Here is a 14,962-nt window from a genome sequence, read left to right on the forward strand (position 1 = left end):
AACAGACTCCAACGAGAGACTGCTGAGCTGGAATTGCAAACTAGATACAATCAATTTAGGATTGAATAAGGACTGGGAGTGGCTGAGCCATTACAAACATTGAATCTATCTCCCCTTGTAAGTATTCTCACACTTCTTATCAAACTGTCTGTACTGGGCTATCTTGATTATCACTTCAAAAGTTTTTTTTCACTTACTTAATTGGCCTCTCAGAGTTGGTAAGACAACTCCCACCTGTTCATGCTCTCTGTATGTGTGTATATATAGCTCCTCAATATATGTTCCATTCTATATGCATCCGAAGAAGTGGGCTGTAGCCCACGAAAGCTTATGCTCTAATAAATTTGTTAGTCTCTAAGGTGCCACAAGTACTCCTGTTCTTTTTTCATAGACTAGACTCCTTCCTAGGCTGGGCCCAATCTTTTTCAGACCAACGTTGTGGCTTATGGCCTGGGTCCAGCAATCACTCACCCCACCCCACCCCACCCTACCCCACTCGTAGTTACAGACCTTTGTTCCAGTTTCTTTCAGGCATCTCTTTGGGGTGGAGAGGCCATTTCTTGAGCCAGCTGAAGACAAAATGGAGAGGCTTCCAGGGCCTTTTATATTCTCTCTCTTGTGGGCGAAAACCCCTTTGTTCTTCTGTGCAAAATCACAGCAACAAGATGGAGTTTGTAGTCACCTGGGCAAGTCACGTGTCCATGAATGATTCAGCTTTTTGCAGGCTGATGCCATTGTTTATATGTTAGTTTGAACGTTCCCAGGAAAGCTCAGATGTGGATTGGCGTCTCCCAAAGTCCATTGTCAGTTAAGTGTTTCTTGATTGGGCACTTACTCAGAATAGTCCTTTCCCAAGAAGCTGACCAAATGCTTCACTGATGCTACTTAGAATCAAACATATTGAGATGCAAGTACATAGCCAATATTCAGAACTTCAAATACAAAAATGATACACACATGCAGACAGCATAACCATAACCAGCAAGTTACAACCTTTTCATAGACACCTTACTTGACCTCCTCTGTACAAGATTTGGTGCAACCATAGGACCTTGGTTGCAACCGTCATCTATGTTCATGTCAATAACATCACAGGACCCTTGATCTTTTCAGAGCAAACAGATGCCAGGCTACATGGCCTAAAAGACTCCAGGCTGACATTACAGTCCCTGGGGCTGCATACTCTGGCACAGCCCAAGAGACTGTATAAGCCAAAACAATATCGGCATTTTTATCCCCAACCACCGTGGCATGACCAGAGGAGGAGAAGAAACAATGGGTTTGGGCGTAGTAGGCCACCTCCACCCTCCTCCACCAGGCCTTCACAGTTAGTTCTATGTCATTCTGATGAGGTGCTCAAGGGTGACCTATCAATCCCTTTAATCAAGGATCCAGTCATCCCTATCTTTTCCATCCGCATTTCCCATTTCCTCAAAACTTGGGAACAGGTTACTTCAGACCGCTGGGTCTTAAACACAGTGGAGTTTAGAATTCCGTCTAGTTTATTTCTACCCCACCTTTCCACCTACCTTCCCCATCCCTCTTCAGGGACCCTTCTCATGAGCTTCTGTTAGAGCAAGAAGTGCAATCCCTTCTCCAGATGGGAGCTGTGGAAGATGTTCCACTATAGCTAAGGGGAAAAGGGTTCTAGTCCTACTATTTCCTGATCCCCAAAGCCAAGGGAGGTCTTGGACCAATCCTTGACCTGCATTGGCTCAACTCCTATCTCAAAAAGTTTAAGTTCCTCTTGGTCTCCTTGGCGTACATCATCCCATCACTGGATCCAAGGGATAGGTATACTGCCCTTGACGCGAAAGATGCATACTTTCATATGCTGATTTTTGAGGTTTGTGGTGAACCAAGGGCATTACCAGTTTGCAGACCTGCCATTCAATCTATCAGCCACCCAGTGAGTCTTCACCAAGTTTATGGCAGTGTTAGCGGTATTTCTGAAGAGAAAAGGAGTCCACATGTTCCTGTACCTTGACGACTAGCTCATTAAGGGCTGGTCTCGAGCGCAAGTGGAGTCCGACATCGTCCTCATACAATTGACCTTCCGGGCATTAGGTCGTCTAATAAATGTGCAGAAGTCGACCCTAACGTGTTCAAATAATTGAATTCATTGGAGCGGTTCTCGATTTGATGTTGGCAAATGCCAGTCTTCTGGAGGACTTCTTTTGGGCTATCTCGATGATAATAAGCTCCCTACAGTCATAATCGGTCACAACTGTCAGGCATTGCTTGAGCCTACTCGGCCATATGACTTCGTGCACTTACCTAGTTCAATATGCGAGGCTGAAACACAGATCTCTCCAAGCCTGGCTGGCCACGGTGTACTCCCCTTCCAGACATCACCTTAACAGGGCTTTCATGGTGCCTTCTCAAATCCTTGACTCCTTGACATGGGGTTGCACTGTTGGATGGTCTGCAAGGGGGTTCCCTTTGCAAGACTCCAAACCGTCTGTACATCTGGTCTCTAATACCTCTGCACTGGGCCGGGGAGCCCACTTGGGACAACTCAGGACTCGAGGTCTGTGGTCCAGGCAGGAGCTTTCGCTCCATATCAATATCGGGGAACTCAGGGCAGTCCGACTGGCTTGCCAGGCATTCTTGCCCCACATCATGAACAGGCCAGTTTCAGTTCTCACGGACAATACATCAGCCATGTATTACCTGTATTACAAGCAGGGTGGGGCCGAGTCCCATTTATTAGTATGTTTGGCTAGTGTAATAAATAGTGTGACCAGATGTCCTGATTTTATGGGGATAGTCCCGATATTTGATCAGTTTCGTGAGAAAGGAATGTACAAATTAAGTGCCCAATCAAGAAACACTTAAAGGACAATGAATCCTGGAAAGCTCCAATCCACATAAGAAGTCTATCTGAGGACGTTCAGGGTAGCATGTAAACAATGGCTGCTACCTGTAAAAACTGAGTCATGCATGGACATGTGACTTGCCCATGTGACTCCAAAACTCAATCTTGGAGCTGGACTTTGCATAGGAGAGAGGAGGGGGTCTCCACCCACAAGAGAAAGTCTATTTAAACCCCTGGGAGACCTCTCCATTTGGTCTTCAGCTGGCTAAAGAGATATTCTCCCCACCCCCAAGGATACCTGAAAGAGACTGGAACAAAGGACAGTAACTACAGGGGGTGTGAGTGATTGCTGGACCCAGACTAGAAGGAGACTAGTCTGTAAAAGGAAGCTTACTGGAATTCCTCTGAGGGTGAGGTTTTTATCTGTATTCAGTCTTCTTACCGTATTAGACATAGACTTGCGCATTTTATTTTATTTTGCTTGGTAATTCACTTTGTTCTGACTGTTACTACTTGGAACCACTTAAATCCTACTTTCTGTATTTAATAAAATCACTTTTTACTTATTAATTAACCCAGAGTATGCATTAATACCTTGGGGGGGGGCAAAAACAGCTGTGCATGTCTCTCTATCAGCGTTATAGAGGGCGAACAATTTGAGTTAAACGGATTTATTTGGGGTTTGGACCCCATTGGGAGTTGGGCATCTGAGTGTTAAAGACAGGAACACTTCTCAAGTTGCTTTCAGTTAAGTCTGCAGCTTTGGGGCACGTGGTTCAGACCCTGGGTCTGTGTTGGAGCAGACTGGCATGTCTGGCTCAACAAGAGAGGGTGCTGGAGTCCCAAGCTGAGAGGGCAGGGAAAGCAGGGGCAGAAGTAGTCTTGGCACATCAGTTGGCAGCCCTAAGGGGCTTTCTGTGATCCAATCCGTCACAGTATTTTCTTTCTTTTTGTTTTTAGTAACATTTACCTTTTTTAAGAACAGGATTGGATTTTTGGTGTCCTAAGAGGTTTGTGCATGTTGTTTGATTAGCTGGTAGCCCCAGCTAATTTCCTTTGTTTCCTTTTTCAGCTCTTCCCCGGAAGGTGTGTGTGTGAAAGGGCTTGAGGGCACTCCACAGGGAGGTATTCCCAAGTGCTCCTTCCCGGGTTCAAAGGGACTTTTGTTGCATTTGGGTGGTGGCAGCGTTTACCAAGCCAAGGTCAGAGAAAAGCTGTAACCTTGGGAGTTTAATACAAGCCTGGAGTGGCAAGTATTAATTTTTAAAATCCTTGCGGGCCCCACTTCTGCACTCGGAGTGACAGAGTGGGGATTCAGCCTTGACAGCTAGTAACCCAGTACTCCTAAAGAAAAAACACCAGGAGTGAGTATTATACATCTTTCCCAGGGGATTCAATAAATGTGTTGTGAAATAAAATACATAAGAGGACATGTGATATGAAGGTGTTGGGCAAGCTATAAATACTTGAGTAATGTGTCAAACCTGGAACTCTTTGCATTGCTATTACGAGGTTGAACCTAATACAATGAATATTTGTATTTATTATAGGTTTCAGAGTAGCAGCCGTGTTAGTCTGTAGTACTCCTGTTCTTCTTTTTGTATTTATTATGATAGTTTATTGTACCTTGACTGCACTTTTAGGAAATTTTAAACATTTATATTATATATATGATGATAGTTTTGGGGCTATCCCATGGTATGTTTCATCCCTTATTTATGTTAATGAATTGAATAAGCAGCCCGGGACATGTTCCACCTGTCTTTACATGTTTGTCCTCCGTTTGATTTTGCAGGAGTGTTACTGAGCATCCAGAACTGCAAGATCGCATCCCTGTTAGCCACTTTTGGGACCATGGTGAACCAAGACTTTTTGTATGTGAAGCAGTCCTTGAACCAAGCCTGCAGTTTCCAGACAAGCAGCAGCGGCAGACAGAGAGCTCAGAAAGCACAGTATGTTTTTTTTCTCTTGCTCTGCTCTGATTTGTTTTTATCCCAGTAATAAACTATTGGTTCTGGCCTTCACTAAATTATCTGTGTAAATACTGTGATCCGGTGCACAGAAGGTAGCAGCCAAACAAACTTTTAAGAGTCCAGTACTTGTGACTTCTATTGGTCATAATACATTTTGTTGTTAGCAGGGGGGTTCATGCTGAAAATATTAGAACTCGTGGTAAGAAAATAGGAAAATCTTATGAGCAGGAGGCTAGTTCAAAATGTTTTTCCTGAAACTACCTAGAGCACTCATATTGTGTTTTTTGTAAGCTCAAATCAGTAACAAACAGCCCAGGTTGTTTTAGTTTTGTTTATTCCCACAGAAACTCAAAGATATTGATTTTCATCATGAGATCATTGGGGCTTTTCTGGAGGGTTTGCAGAAGGCTCTAATGCTGCTCTTCATTGCTCATCTGTGGGGGTTTTCCCCCACAAGTATATATAGCTGAGAAAAAACATGAAAAACACTGCAAGTTACAAAGTAAGAGAGGAAGGGACATAACGCTATGAAGGAACCCAAATCTCAGTGTCACAGGTAGATGTGGGTCTGAACCAATATCTGAAATTTGGGGATATTCAAAATCCAAGCTTGGATCTGGATTAGAATTGTGCAAGTGAGGTCTGTTTATCAGTGGATCAAACCCAAAATCCCAGATCTGAAACACCATTCCATTTTGAAATATGGATCCAAATTTTGTCTCTTGGACCCATCTCTAGTAACAAGATATGTTTACTTAGAATGATAAAGACCCTTCAGTTAAAGTTGAACTACAAAGTACCAAAAAAAAAAAAAAAAAGTATTTCCTCTATATTGCTTCTTTGAGACAGCCTTTATACCTCTTTATTGCACTTCCCAGAAATGGCTCTTATCTGCTTTTTTTACATTTTTTTTTAAAGTGGTGAATTAACACTAAATGTTGCCAAGATTTAATTTTACCAGAGAGCCTGTCAAATAAATCAAAGGCTCTTCCTTGCTAATGTGCTTGCAGCACTCCTGACTTCACTACCCTGACAATGCTTCCTCCTCATCTGCTCTCTGGTGGGGATCCCTACAATTGTTCCTTGGATCTAAACTGTATAGGTCCATGTTGCCCCTTCCAGACCAGAACCATGCATAATCCTGCCATAATCCTCTCCAGATTAGACATATCAAGCCCTTACATTTCTCTTTGCTACATGATCTTGGCAAAATCTTTGGAGAATCTGAATAGTGGGGAAGTGATAGGTGAAGTTTAGGTTGCAATCTTTTGTGGTATCACATTCTGGTCTTACGGAGACCTTGTCAAGGTTCTCCAGCCAGGGGCAGCTCTAGGCACCAGCAAAGCAAGCACGTGCTTGGGGCAGCCCATTTGCAGGGGCGGCAGGGATTCAGCATGGGAGCTGAGAACCAACAGGGGGCCTTGGGAGCTGTAGTTCCTTGGTTAGCTCCCTGCCTATAGAGCCAGCCCTGGAGCAGGGAAAGAATTACATTTCCCAGCATTCCCTTGGCCACTACCAACAGGAAAGAGAGGGAGGGAGTGAGGAAGCTGAGACCTCACGCTGCAGCCTGCTTTGAATAGAGAGCTGCACTGTGAAGGGTAGGGATACCATATTTTAACATTCAAAAAATAGGACACTCCATGGGGAGGGAGGGTAGCCCCCACCCTGCCACCATCCACTCCCTCCGACTGCCCCCCACAGAAACCCCAACCCATCCAACCCCCTTGCTCCCTGTCCCCTGATCATCCCCTCCTGGGACCCCTGCCCCAACTGTCCCCCCAGGACTCCACCCCCTATCTAAGCCCCACTGGTCCTTGTCCCCTGATTGCCCCCTCCTGGGATCCCACCCCCTATCTAAGCCTCCCTTCTCCTTGTCCCCAACTGCTCCCTCCTGAGACCCCCCCCCAACTTCCCCCCTAGGACTCCACCCCCTACCTGTCCCCTGACAAACCCCTGGGACTCCCATGACTATCCAACTGCTGCCTGTCCCCTGACTGCCCCCCGAACCCCTGACCCATCTAACCCCCCCTTCTCCCTGTCCCTTGACTGCCCCCCCAAACCCGCTACCCCTTCTCCAACCCCCCAGCCCCCTTACCGTGCCACTCAGACCAGCATGTCTGGCTTCACGCAGTGCCAGACATGCTGCTGCATACATGCTGCCATGCTCCCCTACGGAGCCACAGCTCCCCCCAGCACCAGCCTTCCAGATTTGAACACCTCAAAATTCAGGAGTGCTCAAGCTCAGTTTGGGCAGCTGTTACTTCATTTCTCCCAAATCAAATATACTGATCCACTGTAACTTGCTGTAGAAAAAGTAGGATAAAATTGAGCAAGAAATGCTTCCCAGTGGTTATTAGGACTGGAATTGCTATTTTCAACAGCCATTGCCTTTTGTTTATTTTAAAGGAAGACAGTGATATTGCATTGGCAAATTCCCCATAGAAAGAAAGAGTGGAACAAAAGAATAATAAAGACACCTCAACTTTTCCTCATTTATGTAGGACAGTCTTATAATATGCATCCAGATATCCTCCAATCACACAAGCTGAAAATTGTTCCACTTTACTGCAGTTCTGTAACCATATGGGAACCAATCCTGTCTGTGCACATCCAAAATTTCTGCTGAATGACCCTCCCTGGGAGCAAGTAACCAGTGACCCAGGGCTGTAGCGGCAGGAGGGTGCAGTGGGGGGGGCGGAGAACCCAGGGCTGGGGCGGCAGGAGGTGTGTGTGTGGGGGGAGGGCAATGGTGAGGCGTGGAGGGGAGCTCAGAGCTGGGGTGGCAGGGTGTGTGTGGGGGAGAACCCAGGGCTGGGGCAGCAGGGGGGTGCGGGTCGGGGGGGAGAGCCCAGGGCGGTGTGGCGAGGAGCCCAGGGCTGGGACGGGGGGCAGCCAAAATTTTTTTGCTTGGGGCGGCAAAAAACCTAGAGCCAGCCCTGCTCCAGCAAAGAGAAGGAAATAAAGACTTGATGTTTCTAATATGAAGAAGAAGCAGAACAAAATGTTTAGCGTTTAAATAATTTTGGGTCTTTAAACATAAAGAAGCAGAAAAGGGTCAAATAATATTTAGTTTGAGACCCTCTATTCAGTAAAGCACTTAAACTTGTGTTTAATATTAAACGTGTGAGTGGTTCCACTGACTTCAGTTGGGACTAGATGCTTCAAGTTAAGTGTGTGCTTAAGTGCTTTGCTGAATTAGCAAATAACTCTGATATTGGTGTGATAACCCAAAACAGTCTGTGAGCTCCTGCTACTGCTGAGCAGCAATAGTAAACTAACAAATATTGTTCTTCAAACCTACAGGGAGGGTTACTGACCTCCAGGGATATTGTTATGCACACAGAAGGTTAAATAGTAGGCATCTATGTTTTGGTTGCTGAATGACAACTAAAGCCTTAGGCCTTGTCAACACTGAAAAACTTGTCTACGCTTGAAAAAACACCCCGCTGAGCAATGCAAGTTTCAACACTGTAAAGTGGCAGTGTAGATTATGCAGGTAGCTATTCCCCTCGTGGAGATGGTTTTATTATAGCACTGGGAGAGCTGGAGCCGTGACAACACAGCCACATTAAAGTGGCAGCTTTTTAATGTCGGCTGTGTAGACATACCCTTAGAAAAGAATGTCTGTAGTGAAACACTTTGAGCTTTTAAAATGGCACTAGGAATGATGCTGGATTAAAAATAACTTAAAAGCAGTTGTGAGTGTTTCTTTATGCCTATGTTGGGTCTTTAAAACAGAGACTTCTGGAGCAGGAGTGTGCTATTGGGACTTCCCTCTTCAGGGATGGGTAGGCTGGTTCCTGAGAGGCAGAGATGACTGGCCCAATGCAAACATAGTTTAAAGTGTAGAATGACTTGCTGGCCACTTACTGTAGGGAGGAAGCCTGTTGCTCTGCCCTCACCAGCAGGTGTTTGTGTGGTGTTTTTGTTCAAGTGAAGACTCTGCCAATTGAAAATGGAAAATAAAAACAAAACAATATTTTATTTCCCCTTCCAGCCGGATGTTTTAATTATATCATTCTTCAGTACTGAAGAGCATGGCCTTTTGCTTCAGGACAGCTTCCCGTTGCCTTCAACCTACCAGGCTCTTCTGGGCATCGAGGTGCCACATTATTACTTTGCAAAAAAGGTGAGAGATCACAAAGAGGACATCCTTTTCTACTTCTGCCACAACCACATGCTGACACCTTTCTTTGCACTTGAGGCCAGATACAGCCAAATGGAGCTTGGAGTAAGTAGGTGCAGCGCCAATGAAAGTTGTGACAAAGGATATTTCTATACTGCAATAAAAAAAACTGTGACCCGAAATCTCAGAGCTCAGGTCAGTTGACTCAGGCTCACGGGGCTCAGGCTGCAAGACTAAAAATTGCATTGTAGATATTCAGGCTCAGGCTGGAGCCTGGGCTCTGAGACCCTCCCCCTTTGCAGGTTCTTGAAGCCTGCAGCCTTAGCCTTGTGAGCCCGAGTCCTTGGGTCTTTTATCACAGTATGGTCATACCCAAAGGTAGTAATAAAATGGATGTATTGACAATGTAATGTAAATTGAACTAATCTGGCATTCCATGGGTGTGCAAAAGGTGAGTGATATACAAGCTAAAGAGATGGAGCAGTTATCAGGAAAACCAACTAACAAGAGGTAAAATAATCCCGTTTCTACTTTTATTTATGTCTGCACCATCCCTGATACTCTTGGGTGTAAAATTTAACTCTGGCATAAATAGGTGCAGTTCCTATTAACTTCAATAGGAGCTGCAACCTACTTACATCAGGACTGAATTTAGTCCCCACTAAATACCAAATGGGTATAAGTTACACTCATCTTCCACTACCATTGAATGCCTAATTGGTGCAAGTTACACTCAACCACCCTGTAACCAGGGCCGGCTCCAGGGTTTTTGCCGCCCCAAGCAGCCACCCCCACCCCCCCACAAAACAAAAAACAAACAAACAAACAAAAAAGTCGCGATCTGCGGCACTTCAGCAGGAGGTCCTTCGCTCCGAGCGGGAGTGAGGGACCCACTGCCAAATTGCCGCCGAAGAGCCAGATGTGCCGCCCCTCTCTGGTGTGGCCGCCCCAAGCACCTGTTTGGTAAGCTGGTGCCTGGAGCCGGTCCTGCCTGTAACTTTTGATAAGTTTGAATGTGGATCCAAACTTTGTGGTTAGCTCCTAATCTCTTAAGAAAAGAGACTACACAAGAAACCTATATCTGGATTGTCTCAAACTTTGGGGAATTTAGAGCCAGAACTTTGCAACCCAAACCTGTTTCTAATAAATAGAATACAATAACCTTTCCAAGCAGAACTGGCTTTTATCTGGATTACATCTAATTTTGTTTTCCCTTTCCATAAATTGCAAGATGGAAAAAAAGAGCTGCTACGTTCCAATTCCACCTTATGCATGTTTTTCTTCATGCTCTATGTTTATATTTTACTTTAATTTTTACCTCTCTCTTTCTCCTTCTGTATTGATTTTTGCTGCCATTAGTTGTTGTTTCGGAGAGGATGTGTCTATAAGCCTGTTGTAAGTATCTATAACTGCCCCCTTCCACAGTCTTCATTTATCTACCTCTTTTCCCCCTCCATTTTTTTTCAATCAGTACATTTCTTTTAAAGGCTGAATTACTTGTTATTTATTTACTGACACAGTAAACATATCCTAGTCTTGTGACTATTTTAAACATGGAAAAGTCCATTTGACACAACAAACCTGTCTTAGATCTGGTCTACACTACAGAGTTAGGTCGACATAAGGCAGCTTACATCGACCAAATTATGTCAGGGTCCAGACTATAGTCTTGATCCCACCTATGTAAGTGCCCTGCTACATCGCCATAATAACACCACCTCCATGAAAGGCATAGGGCTTATGTTGGTGTAGTTAGGGCAACTGTGTCTGTGTAGACCCTGCAGGTTACTTGCTTACTCCATGCTGGAGCCGTGAAATTCACAAGAAAGCCCGACTCACAGCTTGGGCTGTCACCCCGGGGAAGGTGGCGGGGCTCCAGCTGGAGCCCAGCTTCCCCCTGGACTCTTGGCTCGCCGCTCCCAGACGTGCTACTGCCCAGGCTCCCTGCTCTGAGCTGGGCTGCCCCCCTGGGCTGTGCCTGCTCCACTTACAGCCAGGCTGCCCCCCAGTGTCCCCGCTCTGAGCCAGGCTGTGCCCGCCTGGCTCCCTGCTGGGAGGGTGGTCCCAACCCAGATCCCTGTTCTAAGTCAGACTGCACCCACCCGACTCCCCACTCGCTGCAGGGATCCTGGGTACTGCCCACTCTGCGGGGTCCCGGTTCTCTGCAGGGAGCCTAGCTGCACCGAGGCTCCTGGCTCCCCACGGAGAGCCCGTGGGTGGTGGGGGTTCAGCTGGGCAGAGTTGAGAGTCTGGGCTCTCAGCCCCCCACACTGCCCCTCTTAAGTAGAAGTGCTTCTGGTGAGGACGCGCACCCCACCGACAGAAGGAGAGTAGTGTGGACATGAACCACCTTAGTAATTACTATGGTGACTGTAAGTCGACCTAACAATGTCTTTGCCTCTCCTGAACCAGGAATTCCCCAAATTGTATCTAACACTCATTTGCACTGTGGTTTTCATTACTTAGTCTGGCTAATACTTCAGGTGTTTTATTCATTAATATGTGGCTTTAAATGTGCTCTGGCATAGTTTTTAGATTAACTCCCTTAAATATTAACATATGGCTTTTTCCTACACTTATCTGGCAGTGAAAATGGCTTGAATAGACTGCCTAAATTAGTTAGAATGAGGATGGTTCCGCATCCACGGTGGCTCAGACCAAGTTGTTTCATTGTGTTTGGCTTGTGAAAAGTTAATTCTTAAAGCCTAAAGAGACTATTTGGTGCTGGTGACACAACAAAGGGATATCTCTTGTTTTGTTCAGAAGAATAGTTAAATTGCCCTGTGGTGGCTCTGAGTGGAGTTGTAATTTAGATCTTACTGAGGCTCCGGGGACTCCAAAGTTGCCATTTTTGTGGAATATGGTTGTGAATCTGAGTACTAATAATGGGAATACAGGAGTAAAAAATAAGAGGTTCTGGATAGTTAACTTAAAAAATAAATTCACCATTGGGCAGAGACCAGTCATAGAAACTTTCAGCCTGAAAGGTTTAGAAATGTAGGGGTTATTATAGAAACTATAATGCAACCTTAACTGTAATAGTTACTCCTGCTCCTTCTGGGATACTGTACAAATCTATTATCTCTAACTGATGAAATACAAATGTTGAGCCTCATGACTTATGTGCTTTAGTAATTTTTAGAAACACTCCTTCCTATATTCAAAGGCACTTTGAAAAGTAGTATAGTATTAATTATTCTGACAACTGTAAGAGTTTGACCCTCCTCCCATTTAAGTTTAAGAGAGTTTTGTCATTGACTTCAAGTAGTCATATGGTTAAAATCTTGTAGAAATCTGTATCTGTAGGTCAAGGGAGTGTGTTGAAGCCTGCTTGGCACCTGAGTGATGGTAGTTTTCCTTTCAGCCAGGAGAAGCCGAGAAAGAAGCACAAGTGGAATCTGGCTCAGTACAACTCTCACAAATGGTTGCCAAAAGGCCCATGAGAGATTTCATTGGTCTGGAAGAGTGTGACAAAACTACCCGTGAAGCTATGCTGAACTTCAGCTTCTGTCTAACAATTGGGGACATGGATGAGGCCTTCAAATCCATCAAACTCATCAAAAGGTGGGATCTAAATATTTGTAATGACTCATTTAGTGGTGGGATTTATTTTCACTTGAGTCATATGAAGTTTTGTTCCCTTTAGACTTCTTTAATTTTTCCTCCTTCTCTTTGCTCTCATTCACACTCTGTCATCCTAAACAAGCTGAAACCTTTACCCTTTAGGTATTATATTAACTTTTTCTTTGCTGGTCTTGTACTATACCTGTCGTGGTGGTGTCATCCACTGAGAACAATGAAATGTCAGGACATACCTAGTGCATCTAGCAGTACAGCAGATGGGATGTACCTGGCATGGTCAGCAGCAGTCAAATGAACTTCTATGACTGTATGATATTGGACATCTCATCTTCGTACCCATGCTCATGTTAATTTTAATGCTATTAATTGGTAGTGTTGTCAGATGTTGACTGCGTGTGTGTTCTCTCTGTGTGCTGACCCAGCTCTGCATAGATAGCTGGCACAGCAGACATCAAGCAAACTGCCTAATGACCACAAGATCCGTTTGTGACATTGCACGCTATATGATTTTATGAAAATATGCTAATGAGTATGAATATAATGTAACTGGAATATGCTTCATGCAAAAGGTCTCTTGTAAGGTATCATTACAAAGCTTATAATCTACTGAGTGTGGTCATCCTATTTGTATAAATGTATCACTCTTGTATCTGAAACTAGAAATATGAAATATAATGCTGAGGGCCTATTTTAATTATGCAGTGTGGGCCATTAATGGTGGTTTAGAATCTTGATGGCTCCCATTAACCAGGACAATTGTCTGTAAATGGCTCTGTTTTACTTGTAAGTCTTCCTGTATAGGTGTGTGCTGGCAAGTGGGTAACGAAGTTTTACAGTGACGCGATCATGTCATCTGAATGGAATCCATCTTTAACCTGGTGTCTTTCCATTTAGAAGGGGGGGGGGGGACCAGAGAGACAAAAGATTCCAGCCTGGTGCGAAAGCTATATAAGTGGGTGGAACAGAACAAAGGGGGCGGCCATCATGAGAAATCTCCTAGCTGGAACAAGGGCTATACCAGGGAAAGGATTGTGCCCAGACTAGGAAGGCTTCCAGTCTGTGAAAGAAACTTATTGAAACATCTCTGAGGGTGAGATTTTATCTGTATTCAGTTTTATTACTGTATTAGACATAGACATAGACTTGTTCACAATTCACTTTTTTCTGTCTGTTACTACTTGGAACCATTTAAATCCTACTTTCTGTATTTAATAAAATCACTTTTTACTTATTAATTAACCCAGAGTATGTATTAATACCTGGGTGGATGGGGCAAGCAGCTGTGCATATCTCTCTATCAGAGATAAGCTTTATACAGGGTAAAACGGATTTATTTGGGGTTTGGACCCCATTGGGAGTTGGGCATCTGAGTGTTAAAGACAGGAACACTTCTTAAGTTGCTTTCAGTTAAGTCTGCAGCTTTGGGGCATGTGGTTCAGACCCTGGGTCTGTGTTGGAGCAGACTGGCATGTCTGGCTCAACAAGAGAGGGTGCTGGAGTCCCAAGCTGAGAGGGCAGGGAAAGCAGGGGCAGAAGTAGTCTTGGCACATCAGTTGGCAGCCCCAAGCGGGTTTCTGTGACCCAACCCGTGTCACTGTTAAGTTATGAAGGCACTCAGTGAGTTTTTTTATCAACAAAGCATGGTCCTAATGCCCTGGCTCAATGGTTATAGGTACACTAACACACATATGCCTGTTGCAATGGACTAGCTCAGTTAGGGGGGAGGGATAGCTCAGTGGTTTGAACATTGGCCTGCTAAACCCCAGGGTTGTGAGTTCAATCCTTGAGGGGCCATTTAGGGATCTGGGGCAAAAAAAAAAAAAAAAAAAAAAATTTCAGGGACAGTACTTGGTCCTGCTAGTGAAGGCAGGGGACTGGACTCAATGACCTTTCAAGGTCCCTTCCAGTTCTATGAGAGAGGTATATCTCCATATATTATTAGTGGTGGGACTTTCCACTGTCCCCTAGGCCAGCTAAAGACACACTCTCTGAGACTCCATTTTATACACCGATACAAACAAGTTACATATTGCCCCTCTGACATAGTTAGTTACTGCCCCCTCATGTGGCTTGTTACCACCCATTACCTTGTATATGTTGGCTCAATCAAAACATCTCTATTCATCACACTGTCATCCTGACCTTATCTTTAAGAGAGGTCAATGTGTTCTTGTTATCTTTGGGGGGGTGGGGGAGTGTTTGTACCATATTGACTGTCGGGTTGTTCTGGTACCATACTTTTGGAATGTGTTTGTGTGAGTGTCCTGTGCCTAGCCTTTTTAGGAATGTGTGTGTTTTTTGCAATACCAGCCCTGTTCTTGCCAGGTCCTGTCAGGCAGAGCCTGACCTCTGCTAACTTTGCTACTATGCTCTATATCAGCAAAGCTTGACCACTACTTTTGTTCAGGCCTCACACCAGGTCTTGGATACAAGGGCTTATGTCTCAGGCTCCCTTCCTACTAT

At 44.8% G+C, this 14,962-nt stretch overlaps 2 protein-coding genes across 24 annotated transcripts in view; one reads left to right on the top strand and one right to left on the bottom strand.

Moving 5' to 3' along the window:
• Window positions 1-14,962, top strand: part of IFT140 (intraflagellar transport 140) — a 248,755-nt gene that overhangs the window by 153,779 nt on the left and 80,014 nt on the right. For 17 of the 23 annotated variants that reach the window (XM_065558612.1, XM_065558607.1, XM_065558616.1 and 14 more), the window contains 3 exons: window positions 4,614-4,770; window positions 8,789-9,022; window positions 12,282-12,481. In XM_065558612.1, the coding sequence (XP_065414684.1) occupies window positions 4,614-4,770; window positions 8,789-9,022; window positions 12,282-12,481 (591 nt within the window). Of the gene's footprint in view, window positions 1-4,613; window positions 4,771-8,788; window positions 9,023-10,276; window positions 10,313-12,281; window positions 12,482-14,962 lie in introns of all 23 variants that reach the window. The other 6 variants (XM_065558613.1, XM_065558618.1, XM_065558624.1 and 3 more) reach the window with 2 other exon arrangements.
• Window positions 1-14,962, bottom strand: part of TMEM204 (transmembrane protein 204) — an 82,025-nt gene that overhangs the window by 25,278 nt on the left and 41,785 nt on the right. The gene's annotated exons all lie outside the window — the stretch shown is intronic.

The sequence above is a fragment of the Chrysemys picta genome, chromosome 10, assembly GCF_011386835.1.
Source record: "Chrysemys picta bellii isolate R12L10 chromosome 10, ASM1138683v2, whole genome shotgun sequence".
NCBI classification, from domain to species: Eukaryota; Metazoa; Chordata; order Testudines; family Emydidae; genus Chrysemys; species Chrysemys picta.